The sequence below is a fragment of the Fukomys damarensis genome, unplaced genomic scaffold (assembly GCF_012274545.1).
Source record: "Fukomys damarensis isolate Sample0158 unplaced genomic scaffold, DMR_v1.0_HiC HiC_scaffold_5, whole genome shotgun sequence".
In the NCBI taxonomy this organism is placed as follows: domain Eukaryota; kingdom Metazoa; phylum Chordata; class Mammalia; order Rodentia; family Bathyergidae; genus Fukomys; species Fukomys damarensis.
In genome coordinates, this window is record NW_022900917.1 from 1,538,011 (window position 1) to 1,558,116 (window position 20,106).

The window sequence follows — 20,106 nt, forward strand, 5'->3', positions numbered from 1 at the left end:
AAAATAATTATTTTATAACTATTAATTCCTAGTAATAGGTAGTATACAATTGAGCTCCCAATTTGTATGGTTTTCCTGTACCAAACTTTCAGATGTATCCTGTACTTTCTGCAGTGATGTTTTAAGAGATTAAAGATTTCCTAAGTTTTCTTCATAAACAGGTATTGAATGTAATTTTTTTTCCATCTATACATTTTTTTGGTACCGGGATTAAAGTCAGGTCCTTGTGCTTGTGAGGCAGGCGGTGGAACCACTGAGCTAAATCCCTGGCCCCAGATACTATTTTTTTAATGTGGTAAAGAGCACCATGTTAAAAATGTTATGTACTCTAGTTCCTAGAATTTGGCTATGAAGCATTTTATATATTGCCAAATTTCACTTTTAGAATTTTGCAGTTCTGTTGATTGTTCCTTAATTTTCTATTTCTATGAATATTTTAATATTTTGGCATTAAGGTCACGCTAGCCTCAAATGGCATTTTCAGAAGTGTTCTTTCCTCACTGCTCTGGAAGAATTCATTTAAAACAAATAGTATTACCTTAAAAAATCTAGAAAAAATTACCCAGTGGAACAACCTGGACCTGAGATGTGTGTGTGTGTGTGTGTGTGTGTGTGTGTGTGTGTGTGGAAAGGCCATCCCCCCCCCAACTGAAAGATTCAAATTCTGTAATATAAAAATGTAATGTTTCTCCATGTTCCCTCCACTGGCAAGCTAAATGACAGAGTCCAAATGCCCTGTATCTCAAGGCCTGCAGTGATTCCTTGCACTCATAATGGCCACTTACTGCACTGCCCCGTGAACTACAGTATCACTGAAAATTGGACTGTCCGGACTGTGTTGTGTATTTACATTTAAACTTGACTTCTACTCATATCTTTATTTTGTCCCACATTCTGCGGGTTTAGGTTCAATTTGTTTTAACTTCTTGAGATGGAAGCGTGCAGTCTTTGCTTCTGCCTGTCCCTTAGCGTTAGGATACCATAAACATCAACCTCAGACCCCTGTCTGTAACCTGGACTGTGATCTGTGAGGCATCTCATCCCTAGGTACAGCCTCAGGTCGACTTGTACGCAGTTAACTATTACAGCATTCTATCTTTCAGAGTGGGATACTGAATCGGTGCTCCAACACCTTGAATCACACTGGAGCGTCCATGACTAGTCATTCCGCTGCCCTGCCAGTCTCTCTGGCCATCTGCAGCTTGTGGGCCAACTCCCAAGTGCTGTCCTTAGCTCCCTGTCTGACCTGAGCACCATCCAGCTCATAAATCTTCCAAACCCACGTGTCCTTCCTCACACTTTTCTCTCCTTACGACAGGTTCCTATCCTGCTTATCTCCAGTCTTGCCTTCTGTGAATCTATCTTTCAGAGATGCTCCCTCAGTGCAAACTCCACCGTGTCTCTGCTCCACTCTGATGGGCTTCCTTGTTCCTGTGGGATAAACACCTCTCTTGGCAATGCATACACAGGGCTTGTCATATACTCAGCCACACGGAAAGCACACTTCAGGTATTAACTGCTGTGCTCTGCCATGTGCCAAGGGCCCTCTTCCTATTTCTGAAAACCAGTGTCCTCTAGCTCAGCACAGCCTTTGTCACTATGACCACTCACCTACACACTGTGGGCTAGAAGCACTGGTTCAAACAGACGACAGTGTTTAATACATGAAAAGGACTTGACTATTAAATAAATCCAAACTCAAGACTGTATTTATGTATTTAATTTTATTTGGTATACACCAGTATGACCTTACTGTATTGAAATCCATTATGGGATTTTTAAAATTTTATTGTATGATTAGTCAACTCCACAAAGACAATAATACTGCTGTGGAAGACCAAAGGGAGAAAACCTGCTATGTCTATGTACAATTCCCTATGCTGAGGACATGTAATCTATACACTGCTGTTAACTCACAACGAGAGCTGAGGAAAGGATGCCCTGTGCTTCCATCCACACTCACCCATAGCATCTTACAGCAGACAGAGGTCTGCTTCTCATTAGGGGATTGTTACCACCTCACCAAATATCAGTAAGTGTTTCTCAACTGAACTACGGAAGCCAACACACTTGGCTTATAATTTCATTTTTAGAATAAAGTGCTATAAGCAACCTGCAATCAAGACTTTCTGTAAGAACAAAACTACTTTGAACATTAATTTACAAGATATACAATGTTTATCTGGAATTGCTGAAATCTCAGCACAAAGTCACTGTCACATGAATAACAGCAGGGTTTTTTGTGTTTTTTTGCATAACATGAAGCTCTGAAATTTAACTGACGAATTATTGCCACAATGGCTTATTACTGGTTTCCTACAAAAGAGGGTAAGAACTACTAGTGTATTCTATCTTTTCATTTTTTTGAGGTCACTTGACAGTGAGTTTGCATATTCACCATGTCTACTGAGCTACAATGTTGTCTACTACAATCACTGCCCTTCATTAGAGCAAATGCTAATGAAAGTAACATGTACCACTAAAAAACAAAAACGAAAAAAAAAAACACTTTTGTCATTTTGAACAGAAAAAAGCCTATATTTTAGGGGCTGGTGTGCAACAAGGCTAAAACAAACTACGAAACAGGATACTGACACAGAAAGTTGAGAAATACGCAGAGGGTGCATCCTTGTGTGGTCTGTGTACTTATGATAATGCCCTATGAAGCTATAAATATGTAAATACTAGAATTTCTTGCTTAATATATTAAATCCAATAGAATCTCCTTTGTCAATTTGAGCTCTTTATCTGAGAAGCCAGTGATGAAAGCATATGCCCAAACCTGCAAATCATGTGCACTGCTGTACTCTTTGACAATCAGAGTTCTCCTCAAATTCCATTTTCTTAACATGAAATTGAGAGGACTTGCAAAATTAATAAAGAGAATGTCATAGTGTGGATCAAAACTAGAACCCAGTGGTCTATGAAGTGCATGCTCTTCAGCATGTGGTTTCTCCTTCATAAGAGGTGCGCGGGTCCCCACGTGACCCATGCCACCTCACTTGGAGGAAGAGCCCGCATTGCACTGTTCTAGTAAAACAAACAATGGAGTTTTAAAAACTGGGATCAACAGAAGAGCACCATCCTATTAGAAGACTGAGAAAACATGGATTGAAAACAAAGTGGTCACTATGATCAAAATGCTGTCAAAATTCAGATGAAAAAGCTATCACACAATGTGGACCCAGCCATAGGCTAAACCTAAAGAACTCTGGGACAGGAACATGATTGGAAAAATAAACTACAAAATTATAGCTGTAGGAAATGGTGACAGACTAATTTTAAAGCACGAGTGATATGTTATGTTGTATTGCTTCTTGAACATTCCAAACAGTGCCTGTCCATGTCAGGTTTGGGCCATTATCCTGCTGAGACAGAAGCACTGTATTTATTCAAAAGCCCAGATTTCAATGTCTTGGATAAAGAAGTCTTCCTTTTTAGAAAGTGTATGATTCCCAAATGTTTTACAAGAATGGCTTCTTCCATGGTAGAGATCTCCATCAAGCCAAAGGGCAAATTCCCCTCTGTAACACATAAAAATAACAATCTCTTAACACTCTTCATACTGTAAAATAATTCAAAAGAGGCATTTCAGTATGCAACAGGACTAGAACCATTAATTTTTTCAAACTCTTCCTTCTCTTTCTTACCCTCACAAGCAATTTTCTTTTGTTCTTATCCTGTATAAAATGTACTCCCTGTACAGACCAAGGAGTGAGTCATTTAAAATTAAATTTATACAGAATTAGCTTTTGAGACAAGTGACACTCTGTTATTCCCTACTTGGCTTTATAAGTTTCTTTTGTCATATGGTTTTAATATAATTAACATGATTTCTTTAAGGTATAAACCTCTCTATATGTCATCTAAAAGTACAATTAATGTTAAAAGTATGGTGAATAAAGTTTATACTATTTTGAAATATCTGGAAAGAGAAATTTTACTGTTAAAAATGATTAGTATAAGCAACTAGAGTTTGTTTTCCCCAAGATGCTAAACTGTTTGAAAATAATTTTGCTTTTCTGAATAAGAAGTAGTTTAATAAAAGAGATCAGTTTGAAAGGCTTCAAATGGATAAAGACATAATAATGAGATTCTTTAACAGAGGGACAGAACGCAGGTGTAACAGGCACTTAATGAAAGCTAGATAATAAGGTCCAACTTATCTAACTGAAATGCAAACCTACAGAGAAAATACAACTGCTCTGCACCCTATGGGGAACTTCTCCCAGCCTACAAGAGGCAAGTGGACAGAGTGCTCATTCACACAGCATCCAGAGATATTCCTGGCTCTAAACTTCATCTCAGATATCAGAGGAGAGGAAGACTTTTAAAAATATGACTAGTTACATTTCAGTGAAAAGAACCATACATCTATGTGGCAGGCAGCAGAGGAAAGTTTAGGCTGTGAGGAGCTTGTCAAGGTCTCTTGTGTAGTGTGATGCCGCTGGAACCCGAAGCAGGTCATGTGACCGCACAGTCCACGGGAAGCCTGCCAGGTCACAATCTCATTTTGGGGAATGCTTGAGGGTGCCCCTGCCCCACCAAGGTCCATGCGCTAGAAGTGTGGTGCACAGTGCAGCTATGTTGAGAGGGGTAGAACATGTAAGAGGAAAGGCTGGAGGAAGCAGTTTCCTCCCTATGCACGGCATTACCCCAGAAGGCTCAGCGGTTCCCATGGGAACCTGAATGATTCCTGTAAAAGCATCTGTTCGAGCAAGCCTGGCACCTGAGTCCCTGGGATGCCTGTCTTGCCAGGCAATCTCTGCTGCACAAGACTGTTTCCCTTTCTATTTCTCTGCTATGTTGTGATGCAGCTGCAGGGGTCTCTCATCAAAGCCCAAACAGATGGGCTGCCCAGTCTCAGGCTTGCAGCCCACAGATCTGTGAGCTAAATAAAACCGTTGTCTTTGTAAGTACCCGACTTCAGGTCTTTGGCTCTAGCAACAGAAGATGGATTAAGACATAAGGTTCCTGCTTAGCATTCCAGAGCATTCAGTTCCTATGGTTTCTATTTTCTAAATCTATACTTTTTCCCAAAAGATAGGTATTTGTCTTCTTATCAAATGATCCAGTGGTTACTTTAGCTTGGAGGAATCATGTTATAAAATCAAAATCCAGTTTCAGTGGACATCAGCTTCAAATCATATCATGACTGTGAGGCTTTCCCGGAGAACTGTAAGAATCACATGAAAGAATACCACTTAGGGGAGAGCTAAATGATACTCTCTCCCTGACAACAGAAGTGTGATTGGGCCACATTAACCATATATGTTGAGTCCAAAAACCAAAAATTAACCCAGAAAGCTAGTATAATCACTGTTTTTTAATCACTGTGATTGTGTCTTCAAAACACCTATTTATAAGGAAGTTGTGAAGAAAATTTGTTAGAATCACCTAGGATGATAAGTATTCTCATAGACCAACAAGATTCTGTGGCCTGAAAAAAATTATAATTATAGATCCTTAATTGCAGGCTATAGTACCATAACACACTTACAATCCTGAAGACCATTCAGCGTCCCTGTGCCCCACAGCAACAAGGAAGGAGCTGGTGTCCTAAGCCCTGTCAGAAGCTGAGTCTGTCCTAGAGCAGCACAGGCTGCCTCTCAACACCACAGAAACCAAACAAAAAAGAAATCAAGTTGCTCCAAGTGCTTGGGTTGCCAAGAGTCCACTGGATTGATCCGTACTGCTCAAACAGACCAAAATCCTGATAATTCAGGGGTCACAAAAAGTTTTTGCAAGAAAACAAATCTCTACTATTGTTTAAAATATTAATCTAAATGGCTTCCAGAGGAAACTAATAGTAACACTCTTGCATTTGTTCTACACATTGAGAAAAATGACATGCTACCATGTTTATGTGAAAATTTTAGAAGTTCAAAGGAAGCACAGCAGTTTCCTTTCCAATATCAAAGAGCTACTATACTCTAAAGTAAAAGATGGGCTATAATTTAAAGGTTATGAACTAAATAGCATTTTAAAATGAAACAAATACTTTACCATGTTTCAAATACTATACTTGGTTATCGTCTTATAAATATACTTTCTTTGCCATGACCTACAAGTTTGGATTCTAATGTCAGGGTTTTCCAAAGACAACTGCTTTTATAAATAATTCCAATGCATTCTTAACGTCTGTTCAAAAAAGATTAGCAAATGAAAATATATTCTTTTAAGATAATACACAATGTATTCACCAATTATTATTCTCTAATTATTTTTGTTACAAAAATTTTTTTCATAGAATGGCATTTATATTTTCTTTATTAATATCTACTTGTATTACATTAAAATAATTTTTTAAATCTCATGGTGAAATGCTCAAGAGACTTACCCTCCACCACCAAAAGCTAATGAATCCATGTCCCCTTTGATAAAAAACATATTATCTCCCGTCCACTTAAAGACCTATATGAATAGGAAAACAAAGCTTTACATGTACAGATGACAATGCTCACTATGCAGCTAGTTCTCCAAAATCCAAGAATTAGGGAAGTCTACACTAAGTAACACCAAAAGCTTAGCAGAGCAGGGTCCCAGCGCTCTGGGTTTCGGTGTCTGTGTGACTAACCCTGAAAGCACACCCTGTCCTGCAGGGTTACTCGTCCCGCTTCCTCAAATCTCGTTAGCTCTTCAGACACACTTCTCTCTTCTGACGTTAGCTGAACATTAAATATACATGTACAGTACTCGGAAACAGGGCCAAGGTCTTTTCTACAGGTATGGATTTGGTATTCATCACTCTTACATTAATCATAATTATGATGTATATTTATATTTCCAGTTTCAATTTCTCTGAAGAAAAGTAAAAAGTTTAAAACATTTGAGAAATCTGAGAATAAAACTAGCCTTTACTATTCTTAAATATTTTTTCTAATCTTTTGTGTATTTTACGTAAACCTAATACATAGCAATATGTAGAACTTCAGCTTTACCATGGTTTTCAAAAGTATTCATTATAGCTTTCAATAAATCCTCCTCTTAACATTGGTATTTTCACACTAAATGTCATTTAATGAACATTATTACAGTTATGAGGTAACGACTTCCCAACAAGGTCTGGGAATAAGCAGAGAGGCTCAGGAAGTCTGCAGCAATGAGGAGCTCTCGGGTGTATCCGCTGCTGTGTATTACAGAGGGAAGGGAAAACACTGATGAACATGGACAGCCAGGTAAGCACCGGTGTTTTAAGACAACTTCCGCTGTGTTAGCAGAGCCTTCCCATTTTGTTCACAGACACTACTGGTAAAGAACACACACTCTTATTTTTTTAACTGACAATATTAGTCCATTTCCCAGGATTAAAATATAATTTCAGCTCTTAGGGAAAATCTGACATTTAAACCTAAATGACCATGAACCAAAGCGCGTGTTTTCTTCGCTATGCTCTCTTTATATAAACAGATACACGACAGTGTTCCTTACCTCAAACTCCGGACAGAACGTGAATACAAAGGTCTCTCCTGTCCCATAAAAACCATCACTCACTTTGAATGGCTCTGATGCTAATGCGCCAAAGACCTAGCGATTACAGAGATGTTCAAGAACATGGATATTAATTTGTTTCATTAAGCATTACCCTTATTATTCATGCTTAAATAAAATGCAAAAAATGGAAATCTGGAATAATTTTATGTACCTGTACGTAAAAAGAGAAAAATGATATATCATTCACATTCTTATCACATGCAAAGCACATCAGCTCTTTAATAAGGAAAAGTAAGATGTCTCCTAACTTTGAAATCTAAAAACATATTATTAACAGTTAAATAGACAATTTAAAAAGTGAATACATTTCCGGAGGACTTACATGGGCGATATACATATAATATAGAAAACATGCTGTCATAGAGCTCAGGAAAGCAAAAATCCTTCACTCCAGGTAAATGTTCTAAGATGAAAATACAGGCTACTGTTCTCTGCATCATTAGAAAACCTCCCAGAAGCAGGCTCTGGTTTGGGCTATCGATCATTCAGCCTTGGCCATGTACGGCACACAATACACAGCCTGGTATCAGAAGCGATGACCATGGGAGGCAGTGGGATGTGTTGCTTCTGTGCCTGGGCCCTCAACTCCACATCACAGCAGACACTGGCAGCAGGTAATTTTTCTCCTCACAGTCTTTCTTTACACTTCTAATTTTTAAAAGATGTTCTGACTGAAACATTAATCCATATGTAAGGGCAAGTCCATGAAATGCAAAAACAGTCTCTTTGGAATCGTCACAAAGCCAGACTGACACGAGAATAGGTGAGGCTGAGAAGCTCCCCGTGCCTCTTCTGAGCAGCAGCCCACCTCCCAGGGAGGAGACTGACACTACACAGATGCAGCCTGCCACTCATGGACAGTCTTTGAGTGGAATCGTGGGGTCTTCCTCTCCACAGGGTGATTTTAATTTAGTACCCTGCATGTGACCCTCCTCTATACCACGGCTGTAGCAGGAATGCACTGTACCAGAGCCTTCTCCTGAGCGCATAACCTTGGGCAAGTTAACCACAAACAGGGAGGACTGTGTTCACCTCCGCAGGCACTGGTGATCAAACAGGGTGACGTGGCGCGCTGAGCAGCCAGATGGCACACACCAGACACTACAGCTACAGTAGACCAGCACTCCGTCTTAGTAACACTGCCGTTTCACTTCCTCACTCCTCTCCAGTGCTAGAGACACACTAATATTTTTCTCTTCTGTGATTCTGTCCTTCCTACTATCAAACAATCCATTTTTAAAACAGTACTGGGAATTGAGCCCAGGGCCTTTTTACTGAGTTACATAGCTCAAAACTTTTTAGTTTTTACTTTGAGACAGACTCTTACTAAGTTGCTAAGTTGTCCAGGCTGGGTTTGAATCTGCCACCCTCCCAAGTAGGCCTCCCAGAGTCTGGGACACAGGCCTGTGCCACCACGGCCAACCGCAATTACCTTTATCTATCAAAACTCTATCCAGTCTTCATGACTGCCAGTCCCTGCCCTTCCTATGAACTCAATGATAAGAATGACTCTTAAAACCCCGCTTTCACGTTTTCTGGACTCTTACTATGCATAGTACATTTTGCTTAGCAACAAGGTATTAATTAGATGTTCTTTTCTACCACACTAAAATCTCTGTGAAGACAAAACTCTGTTATTCATATTTATATTACTCATATTTATCTTCTATTAGATTAAGCAGTAACTTGCATCCTAAAATTAATTACCACTTACACAATACAAAGTGCTGTTGAAGTAATTTTTCTCAGAGAAAGATGCTAAGTTATTGTCATGGTGACCCCTGATGACAGGGCCCCTGCACAGTCAGTGTTCCTACCTGGCCGTCACTGTCTTTGATCACAAGAAGCACTGGGGTGTCCAGACCAGTCATTGTCCGGTAAAGGGTCTTCAGGCTGGTGCCATGTTTGCCTGTCCCATACACCAGAGTCCACGGGTAGCCAATGGTTCTTGGTGGAAGATGCTTGGTGAGCTTAGGGGAAAAAAATGCCAGCTTTTACTAGATAGCCTATTATCAGACAGGTGTTGGAACTTAATTTTTCTTAGAAAACGTAGGCTACAAAAAGAAAAACCAGTAGTTTATCATTTTCAAAGATCCTGAGATACTTAAAAATTAATCATGTATTTTTCGGCATGAAATATTAGCTGTCCACTAGGGAAAGAATCATGAAGAAGGAGAGGTAAGAAAAACAGATTACTTTTGCTTGGTTCCTCTGTATTGAACTATCAAAAATATTGGATGGGCTGCTCCCTGATTAATGAAACACTTCTCAGATAATGGGCTCTAGATCCAGATAATCAGAGTCAGAAGTCAGGCTTCAGTAATTTCATCTATCTCAACAATTTCTTCCCTTATAAAAATCTGCATACCGCCAACACCCAACTCCTACAGCTGCGGTCAGGACCACGTGAGATAAAACACAGGGAACAACAGTGTAGAGGGACGGAATGAGCATGGGCCATGACTCAGGCTGTCCTGGGCTGCTGTGGGTCCCTCCTCCTCATTCACTTATGCCCAGCAGCCCCGAGAACAGCACACACCCATTACGCATGCTCACAGATGGTCGTACCTTCTCAATCTGGTCTGGCAGCAGGAGCTCACTGGGGTCACTGAGGTTAGGTCGGAAAGATTCAGACTCTAGCTCTGCTCTCGTGGGAGCAGCCTGCTTTGAACTGATGTCTTCCCTGGTGGTGATCTGAGAAGGAAACAGGAGCAGTGCGTTACTACACCACTGATAAGATCTCCAGTGTTTCAGTCTTTTGCATAAGTAAACTTTATACCTCAGAACAAGTGGCTGAAGCTTTAGCTGAGGGTTTCAGCAGGCTAAGATGCCCATCTGCTATCAGAGGTGTGTCCAATACATACAAAAACCTTCAGACACTTTTCTCATCCACTATATGAGGAAGAACCAGTAATGAATTTACTGGTCACCAGAGTTTATCTGGACTAAAGAGCCTTGTCCCATATTTCTGTTTAATGCGAAACAGTTCCATGCAAACTTTAGCCCTTGAAACACAAAAGTGAGCAGCTAGCTGGTTTTTAATTAAGTGCTACTTAAAATATGTAGGATTATTTTTTTCATACTGAACTCAACATTTATCAAAAGCAAGTATGAAAACTTCCTGGGAATCAAAACTTTAAAGAACAGTATAAAAAGCATGTCATTTTCTTCTCTTTGGTGTGTATGTCTACACTTATTTGCTTCACTGAAAAAGTTCCCATTTTGAAAAATGCCTTCAGTTTTTAACTTTTCAAACATCGCATTTTTTCTACTTGAAACAATAAATTTTGAAGTTAATTTGTTCACAATTTTTAAATAATTAGATCAATCTCCTGCTTTGTTATATTCTTAAAGTGATGTTAGCCTAAATGTTAAAAATGTTGACTAATTTAAAAACTATACAGTCTATTCTCTTAACACTTACATTTTGTATTAATTTTAATACATAAACATTAGAAAATAAAGGATATGAAATATAACTATTATTGATGAAACCTTTAAGTTGGAAAACACAGAATTCTGTGGAGCAGATCACTAAAATGCAGCAGAGCCTGGCCGCTGACTCCACACGGGAATAGAACTGCTTGGGTTACTCTGTCCTCTAGGGTATGTCTTCGCCAGATCTGCATAATGCCTGTCTTCAACAAATACATGCTATAAAACTGCACAGCATATGATGAGAAGCTAAATGTGAATCCTTTCACATCATCAATGATGTGAAAATTTAAAGAAAATGAAAAAGAAATCCAAGGCAGCATTAAAAGAAAAGAAAAATACCCAGTAGGTCTAGCAAAGCCATGAAAACATACCTTATTTACTAAGATGCTGGAGACACACAGCTGATAATGCAAACATTGAAAAATGAGTTTTCAATTGCATACCTTGTTTTTTTAAAAAAATAATGAAGATTATTTCATACAATTTTAAATAATTTATCTTGTTCTGGTGCCTAATGTATACTACTCCAGAGTATTTCTAATACCAATTAAGAACAAAAAGAATTTGTTCCCTTATGATATGTGATGTGGAGTTATACAACTGAAATAGTCTTAAAGAGAAAAAAACTTTAAGCCTTGCTGCCCATTAAATTAAAAAAAAACTGTCCCATAAACCTACATTTTAAGATTCTGTTTCATGGTAAATCTCAAATCTAAGACATTTTTCCAGTGTAAAACTTAAATGAAAACTCATCGCTCAAGGAAACACACAGCGCTGAGAATAGTTCTGAAGTGAGAGAAAATTATTCTGAACATTATTTCAAATGAAAAGATGACAGAAAAGATAATCCTACAGCTCTCCAAAGCAATACTGCATTCTTCAATACCAAAAGAATTTTGTGATGGGTTACTTTAGTGCTGCAGTCAAAACAAATCCATCAAATGTGAGATCTGCCCTGACAAAGGACACTAAAGCCAGGGAGTACTTAATCCCCAGAGTGGGGGAACTATGGAGGGCACCTGGAGACGTCTGCAGAGAGTGCGCAGTTCTTCAGTATTTAGAGCATCGATCCTGCGGTGATACTCAGCCACTGACACTACCTGAATGTGGAGACAGGAAGACAATAATTCCACTGACAGTTGAGAAAAATATCCCAAAACAAAGAAAGACAGAGCGGGCAGGGAAAGAGGGAGGGAGAGAAAAGAGAGCAAAGAGAAAAGTAAAAAGGAGAAATTCAAACAGAAAAAAAGAATTGTAATCAGGTTCTTTTCCCACTCCATGCTGAAAAGTCAAGAGATTTATCTATCAAACTAGAGAAAAACACACAAGAATGAGTTTCACCACTACATTCAACAAACTGGAAACAAAGGATTTATTTTATGGACTACTTCATAGAGACTGGACTTGACAGATACTGTAGTTTTTACATAGCAAACACTACTAAATCATAACATGCTTTACTAACATCAAAGAGAACATCTGAAAATCTACTAGTCTTGCAGTTCACAGAGAAAGTGGTGGTTTTAACTATCTCTTCAAATCAACTGAGCTCAAATATTACACCCTAATGGTCTTGTAGGAAGAATTTCTTCTAGGCATAGGTGACGAATATGCTCATCTGTATCAGAGAGAAGGGAAAAGAGGCAAGCAAAAGATAAGAAGTACACTGAAAACCAAGGCAATAAAAAAATTAAGCTTAACAAAGTTGAAATTTAAATTTCCAAAAAGCATGTCTAATCCACAACACCTTCTCAGACATGTCTTACTCTTTTATGTATTTTTCTAGTTTTTGCTTTTTTGTTATTTGTGACCAAGGCTTAACAACTTTGCTAAAGCCTAATTTCCTAAGGGAATACTCTATCTTCCTTAAGTGCCTGGATCATGCTCCTGCTTGGTGCTGAATTTGAAAGCACATATGACAGATCTGTAAATACAGAAAAATCCACACAAACAAAAACCCATGAGTTTCTTCAGGTTAACAAAACAGTTATGATGACATAATAACAAAACTGTTTCCAGAATACAGTGAACTAATGGCCTCCTAAACAAGTGCTGGTTCCCTCAGCCATGGCTCCTCCCGTGATGGATTAGAACAGCATGTGGCGGCTGCAGCCTCAACATGCAGGGAGATCAGCTAAGCCAGAGATTTAGACTCCTAAGGCAGGTTTTAAGAGGTTCTTGTGCTAGCCAACTATGCATAGCTTGTTGAAAGCTATAAACACAACAGAAGAAAGGAAGACAACCAGGACAGATTTCTACTCTGGCCACTGGTACAATACTGACTCAAGTGAGCAACAAGGCATCCAACCTGGAACTGCATCTGGACTCACTGCCCGGTCCATGGACTACACCCTCCAGCACAGGGGGTCTGCATGGACAGAGGTCACAGTAATGTATGCCAGAGTAACTGAGTGTTAAGTGAGGAGATAGCTGAGTGCAGTGCCCAGAATTCTAATAAGAACAACTGTTGTTAACATATTTTTACCTGATCACCTTTTACCAATTACCCTAAGGATTAAAGAACAGTGGCTGAAGAGCCCCTTTATTTATTTTTGGCATTAAAATATTATGGGTTTGAGACTAATTTATATATTTTGAATAGTTGATCTCAAAAATATTTCAGCATTAGTTAAAAATAATAAAGATCTTTCAGTTAAAAACAGAAATTTCAATAAAGAATTAACAGGTACCAGAAATGAAAACTAATAGCCACGCTTTTCTTTGGCCAGAAAAAGAAGTCTCTATAAAATATTTCATGGCCAATTATATATATATTTTTTCATGGTATTCCTTGGACAAGAACTCTCAAACCATGACTTACTTATTCCTCTGCATGCTTCCAGTTAACCCCATTGTGTTAGGTGTTTATGAGCCATATTATATTCTTTGGATGGAAGGAAACAGCCATGTTCACAGTTACAGTCTAGGTATCACCAGGTGTAGCAATTAATGAAGAACACGAACGGCCATCCTGAATCTAAGCTCACACCGTGGTAAAGCACAAATGCCACAAATCCACCTTCCTATTTATATTTTTAAATTGTAATTTTCCTAGGGCTTAAAAAATTACTCCCCCTCAGACCCTAACGTTTACTCATGTCTTGATGAGTGAATATACAGAAAATTGTCATAAGAAAGTTTGAATTAAAGAGGAAAACGAATATAAAAATATACTTCCACCTTTCAAAAATGGGTATAAAGAGGTGTAGATTTCTAGATTATGTAAGAGAACTTGAATGGTCTTACATTAAAAGTTGTACACTTGATAAATCACAGAATTTGTCACTGTGCCTCAAAGATTATGTCTAGTAGCAAACAGACACATTTCCTTAGACGGTCCTACCTCGCACACCAAATAACTAGGGTACACACTGAGGACACAGACCTTCCACCAAGGAGCACAGTCACTACCTTCCCCCAGTGCTGCTGGGTGGTAACGGCAACTATGTCAAGACTGCAGAGCCAAGTGCTACCCTCCAGTCTCCCCAGTCTTTGACAGAGGACCCTCACACGTGGTGACTACTTTCCGAAGTATTTCTACAGAAGCACAGAATTGTCATGTAGGATTAAATTCCCCCATCTCTGTTACACATGGCCAGGCAATGGCAATCCAACAAGGAAAGAAAATCCGCAGCTGCTGGAAGTCCTACCAACATGAACACGTTCACCGAGGAGAATGGTGCTTGTGCTCTCCTGGCCCACGTCCTCCTTATGGATGCTCCAGCAGGTCCCTATGACACGACCCCAAGCAAACCGAACGCCCATTCCCTGCTTCCTCCACTTGGGAACCAAGGAGCCAGCTTGTACACTCTCTTAGTAAAACATGTGGTAGGAAGAGAATGCTATCTAACCATCGTTATGTAGACTGTGGCATTTCAAACATATGTTAAAGAAGGAGGAACTACAAGTCTCAGCTACTGTGACTAACACAATGGGCCTACAGCAGCATGCCCTGGGTCACACGAGCTTTCACTTCGTCATACAGAGCAGTCTTTATTACAAAGTAAGACCTGGGTTGCAATAAACCTTCACTCCATTTTACCTAAAGTTATTTTGTTTTTAAAATAACCCTATGTGGAACTACAATAAAAGAGACATAAAAAGAAAAAACAAAAACTCATAAATTAGATAATTGAAAAACAGAATTGTTAGTGTAACAAAAAATTAAATGCAGAATGAATTAAAATAGAACACATTAGTATAGTTTTGATTTGAACAAATCTTCTGCATTTAAACATCATTTCCTAATAAAATATATTTGCAGATGAGAAAGACTTTCATGAGAAAGCAGACCTAGTCACTGTTCTTTTAGTCAAAGAGAAACCTATTCTTAGTCAGAACCACCGAGTTACAATATTTATACACTGTATTAGCTTCCTGAATAAAAACTTTTTAGAGAGTCTCATAAAACAGTAATAATCTTGTGCACTCCAAGCTTATCAGGGGAGAACAGTCACTACACAATCTTGAATTCCTCAGTGTTCTGTATAATCTGAGGAACAGAATATAGTTTTGAAAGGGTTTATTCTCGACATTTAATTCTTTTGGATCCATATGTCTTTTGATAAATGAATATAAATTTGTAAACCCGAGTTAATGGGGTTTTTGTGAAACTTAGCTTTTCCATTAATTAAAATTTAAAAGGATAGTAGTATAGTTTAAAAATTAATATTCAATATGATTTTAAATTACTGACCCTTTTCATTCAGTTTATTCTTTCACTTTTATCTTTGATTTCAACAAATATTTTAATGCATCTAACTTATATCTCACCATTGAAAAAAATAAAAGGAGAAACCTGACACCAACCTCAAGTCCCTTGTGAGCAAGTGACTCCAAAAGATGATTAACAGACACAGCACAGTCTGTGAGGAATACACAATCCTGGGGGTGGTGCTCAGTTATTAAAAGTAAACAAATATGAGGACTTCTGCAAGGTAATTTAACTTCACAAAGCCCAACAAAAAGCAAAACACTGAACCAATTTAGGTGTTGAAAGCATCAGACACAAACCATGTGTGAAATGCTAAAAAAAAACCACCAAAACCCCAAAAACAATCAAGCAAGAAGATTAAAAATTGAAAAGCACAACTAGAAAATAACCAAAGAGAACTTTTATGGAATAGTAACTGTTGAAATATTTGTAAAAAATCAACAAATTAAAAAGCTGACAGGTGATTCAGCAAACTAGGAAACAAAGCTGAAATTAGCTACAATAATTACTGAGAACAAGGAGATGATAAAAAAAGAGAATGGGAGACTTGTAAATAATAAGATATACTCTACATCTGCTCTGATCAGAAAACTTTAAACTAATACTTGAGAATTTTCCAGAATTAAGACAAGAATCTATAGATTCTAGAAGGGCTCTGTGAATCCTGCAGAAGAAATACGTAAACAACACTCTGAGTAAACATCCTAGTACCGTACTTAAAGAGATATCCTTAATGGCAGTCAGTGAGTTAATTTCTGAATCCCAACTAAGCAGGAAGCAGGATTGCTCAGAGTCAGCACAAACCCTCCAAGAACAGCCTCTTTAATCCAGGCCCCAAACTGTCATTTCAGTGAACAGGAGCTGAGGACGGAGAATGGTCACAATGAAAGGTCACAAAACACTCAGTTCCCCGAGGACGAAATTAAATGGTCAATCTATAATTACTCATCAAAGCAAACTAGTTAACAAGATGTGAGAAATAACAATGCACCTGTCTCCCTCAGTAATCATAAGGAACTGAGCCCAGGATCCTGTACAGACACAAAATTCAGATGTTCAGGTTCCTTGGATAAAATGGTGTAATATTTGTGTAGAATCTATACACATCTCCTCATATACTTTATCATCTCTAAATTACTTGTAATATTTAGTACAATTATTGATGCTTAGTAAAAGCTACTGTATTGTTTGGGAATAGTGACAAAAATGTCGTACATAATCAGTACAGACCATTTTAAAATAATTATTTCATGTATTTATTAGAGTATGTGATACAAAAAAGTTGTATTTGTTTTGGGGAATTAATTCATATATATCGTATCTTGGTCCTTTTTTAATCCTTGCCTTGCCCACCCTATTCTATTCCCCTTTCCCAGATACCCTTCTCTACATCCAAAACACCAGCCTCCCTGGTTCCTACCATCACTCATTTATTTTGCTCTTTAAATTATTTATATTTTGGGTTTGTCATATAAGAGAAGCCATATGATATTTCGCTTTCACTATATGTCTTGCTTCATTACACATTATTATCTCAAGTTCCATTCATTTTCCTACGAAGACTCAAATGTGTCCTTCTTTACGGCTAAGTAACAATTATATATATCACATTTTCTGTATTCATCCACTGATGGCCACCTAGGCTGATTACATAATTTAACTCTGCTATGCATGTTATCACCATAATATGATATCTTTAACTCTTTGGGGAAGATACCCAGAAAAGGTATAGCTGGGGCAAATCGAATTTTCTATTATGTTTTTGAGGAACCTTCAGACTGATTCCCACAGTGGTTTGCTAGAACTCCATCCCACCAACAATAAAAATATGTTGTTTATTCATCCTCATAGGCTAATATTGCTTTCTGGAGTCCCTGATGATAGACATTCTTATTGGACTAGATGGAATCTCAGTACTGCTTCAATTTGCATTTCTCTAATGTCCAAAACACTGAGCATTTTAAAATGAGCTTATTGGCTATAACTGCCCATTTTTGGACTGGGTGTTTCATGAGGGAAGTCTAATTTTTTTGAACTCTTTATACAGTCTAGAAATTAGTCCTGCATCAAAATAGTAACTGGCAAAATAATTTCTCCCATTTTGTAGGTTGTCTCTACCACCTGTTGGCTCTTTGCTCTGAAGATAATTTTCAATTTGATATAATCCTATTTATTGATTCTTGGAATTATCTCTTGTGCAAATGGGGATCTGTTCAGGATGTTCTTGCCTAAGCCTTTGTCTTCGAGTGTGTTGACTAGTTTATCTTCCAGCAGATTCAGCGTTTCTGTTTTTATATGCAGGTCTTTGATCCCCTTTGATCTGATTTTTGTACAGGGTGAGGGATATGTGTCTAGATTCATTCTATTGCACATAGTGGATATCTAATTTTCCTGGAATTGTTTGTTAAAGAGATTACCTTTTCTCTAGCATTTGTTTTTAGCCCTTTTGTCAAAAATCAGATGTTTGAGGGCCAGGGATTTAGCTCAGTGGTTTGGTGGCCTGCCTTGCAAGTGCAAGGACCCAAGTTCAATCCCTGGTACCAAAAAAAAAAAAAAAAAATCAGATGTTTGAGTGGCGGGGGGGCTGTGTCTATTTCTTCTATTCTTTTCCACTGGAGTATGTCTCTATTTTTGTGCCAGTGTCATAATGTTTTTACTACAGTAGTTGTGTAGCATCACTTGAAATCTGGGATTAACATGCTTCTTGTTTTGTTCTTTTTGCTGACGACTGCTTGGGCTACATATATGGCAATATTACTTAAAATGATATGCAGATTTAATGAAATTCCTATTAAAATACCCATAGTCTTCTTCACAGAACTAGAAAAAACATTCAAAATATTCACATGAAACCATTTTTTTTCTATTTTCAATACATGGATGGTTGAATCTGCAAATGTAACATTCAAAGATATGAAGGCTGACTGCATTTTCAGATAAACAGAAACTGAAAAGTGTTAACTCTCAAAAATCTTCACAGAAGAAATTTCCAAGACTATATATATATATATATATATATATATATATATATATATATCACACAAAGAAGAAAATTAATCACAAAAGAATGGTCTGAAATACAAGAGGGAAAGAAAACAAACAGCTAAAATGGTCAAGGTTTATGTAAATCCAAGCAAACACTGTCGGAATAAAACAACAATGTATAATTTGCAATGCAATAAAAGAACAGAATGAACACAGACTACAATAGCGAGCAACTGGGAAGAAGGGATTGATGGGCCAAAGAAGAAAATTAATCACAAAAGAATGGTCTGAAATACAAGAGGGAAAGAAAACAAACAGCTAAAATGGTCAAGGTTTATGTAAATCCAAGCAAACACTGTCGGAATAAAACAACAATGTATAATTTGCAATGCAATAAAAGAACAGAATGAACACAGACTACAATAGCGAGCAACTGGGAAGAAGGGATTGATGGGCAGTAGGGGTGTCAAAAATTCTTTTTTACTGCTCTTCAGGAAGGGGTATAGAGACACTCATTAACTTTAGGTTTCCTAAAGAACAAAACAGAAAAGAATTTCACTAAGAGTATAGAAATACATTAAACCATTAACAACAACAACAACAAACAAACAAAAATTAAAACTAGAATAATAATATCTTCCTCCCTGGGTCCACAGAGAGATAAAACTTGGTGTATGAGATATGAGAGTTGCCCATGGAGCTCAGTGATGGAGCAAGCCTAGCATGCACGAGGCCCAGATTCAATCCCCAGCACCACAAAAAATAAAGGAAGAAAAATAAAATTTAAAAATAATAAATGAAAACTTTTCTGTATGATATATGGCATAGCATATCCTTAGGAAAACATATGTGTTACAAAGAAGTGTTAGAAGAAATGATTTTCTATGTTGAAAAGTAGAGAGGGAAGAGAAAAGTTGCTTTAAACTATACTTTTTAAAAAGGGCATTGTAAATTCTAGGACAAATAGTAAGAAAAGTTAAAAATATATATAATTGATATGTTAATAAAGAGTAGAATTACATAAGATTTTCATTTAAAAACAGAGAAGGCAGAAAAGAATGGAAGATCAATTCCTAGAAAGATGCAAATCACCAAAAATCACACAAGAAGAAACAGATCATCTGATTAAGCCTATGTCTACTAAGTAAATCGAACCAATAGTCAATAACCTTTCAAAACAGAAAACAACTGTACCAGATGAATTTACTGGTAAATATCAACATTAAAGGAAGAAATACTAATTCTCCACAATCTCTTGTAGAAAATAGAAGCAGAGGGAATACTTACTAACTCATTCTGTGAGGCCAGCATTACCCTAATAAAAAAACAAATAAAGACATTACAAGAAAGGAAAACTACATATCATAATCTCTCATGAAAATACATGCATAAATCCTCAAAAAAGTATTAGCACATCATTCTGTGAGGCCAGTATTATCCTCATTAAAATAAACAAATACAAACATTACAAGGAA

General features: G+C 37.6%; 1 protein-coding gene across 6 annotated transcripts in view; it reads right to left on the reverse strand.

Annotated features, from left to right (window-relative positions):
* Positions 1-952: 952 nt before the first annotated feature.
* Oxr1 (oxidation resistance 1) overlaps positions 953-20,106 on the reverse strand; it is a 288,312-nt gene continuing 269,158 nt past the window's right edge. For 3 of the 6 annotated variants that reach the window (XM_010615714.2, XM_010615715.3, XM_010615718.3), the window contains 6 exons: positions 11,952-12,032; positions 10,063-10,188; positions 9,312-9,464; positions 7,432-7,527; positions 6,341-6,414; positions 953-3,524 (listed from right to left, as the gene is read on the reverse strand). In XM_010615714.2, the coding sequence (XP_010614016.1) occupies positions 3,389-3,524; positions 6,341-6,414; positions 7,432-7,527; positions 9,312-9,464; positions 10,063-10,188; positions 11,952-12,032 (666 nt within the window). In that variant the 3' untranslated portion in view covers positions 953-3,388. The remainder of the gene's footprint in view (positions 3,525-6,340; positions 6,415-7,431; positions 7,528-9,311; positions 9,465-10,062; positions 10,189-11,951; positions 12,033-20,106) is intronic. The other 3 variants (XM_010615716.1, XM_010615717.3, XM_033759761.1) reach the window with 2 other exon arrangements.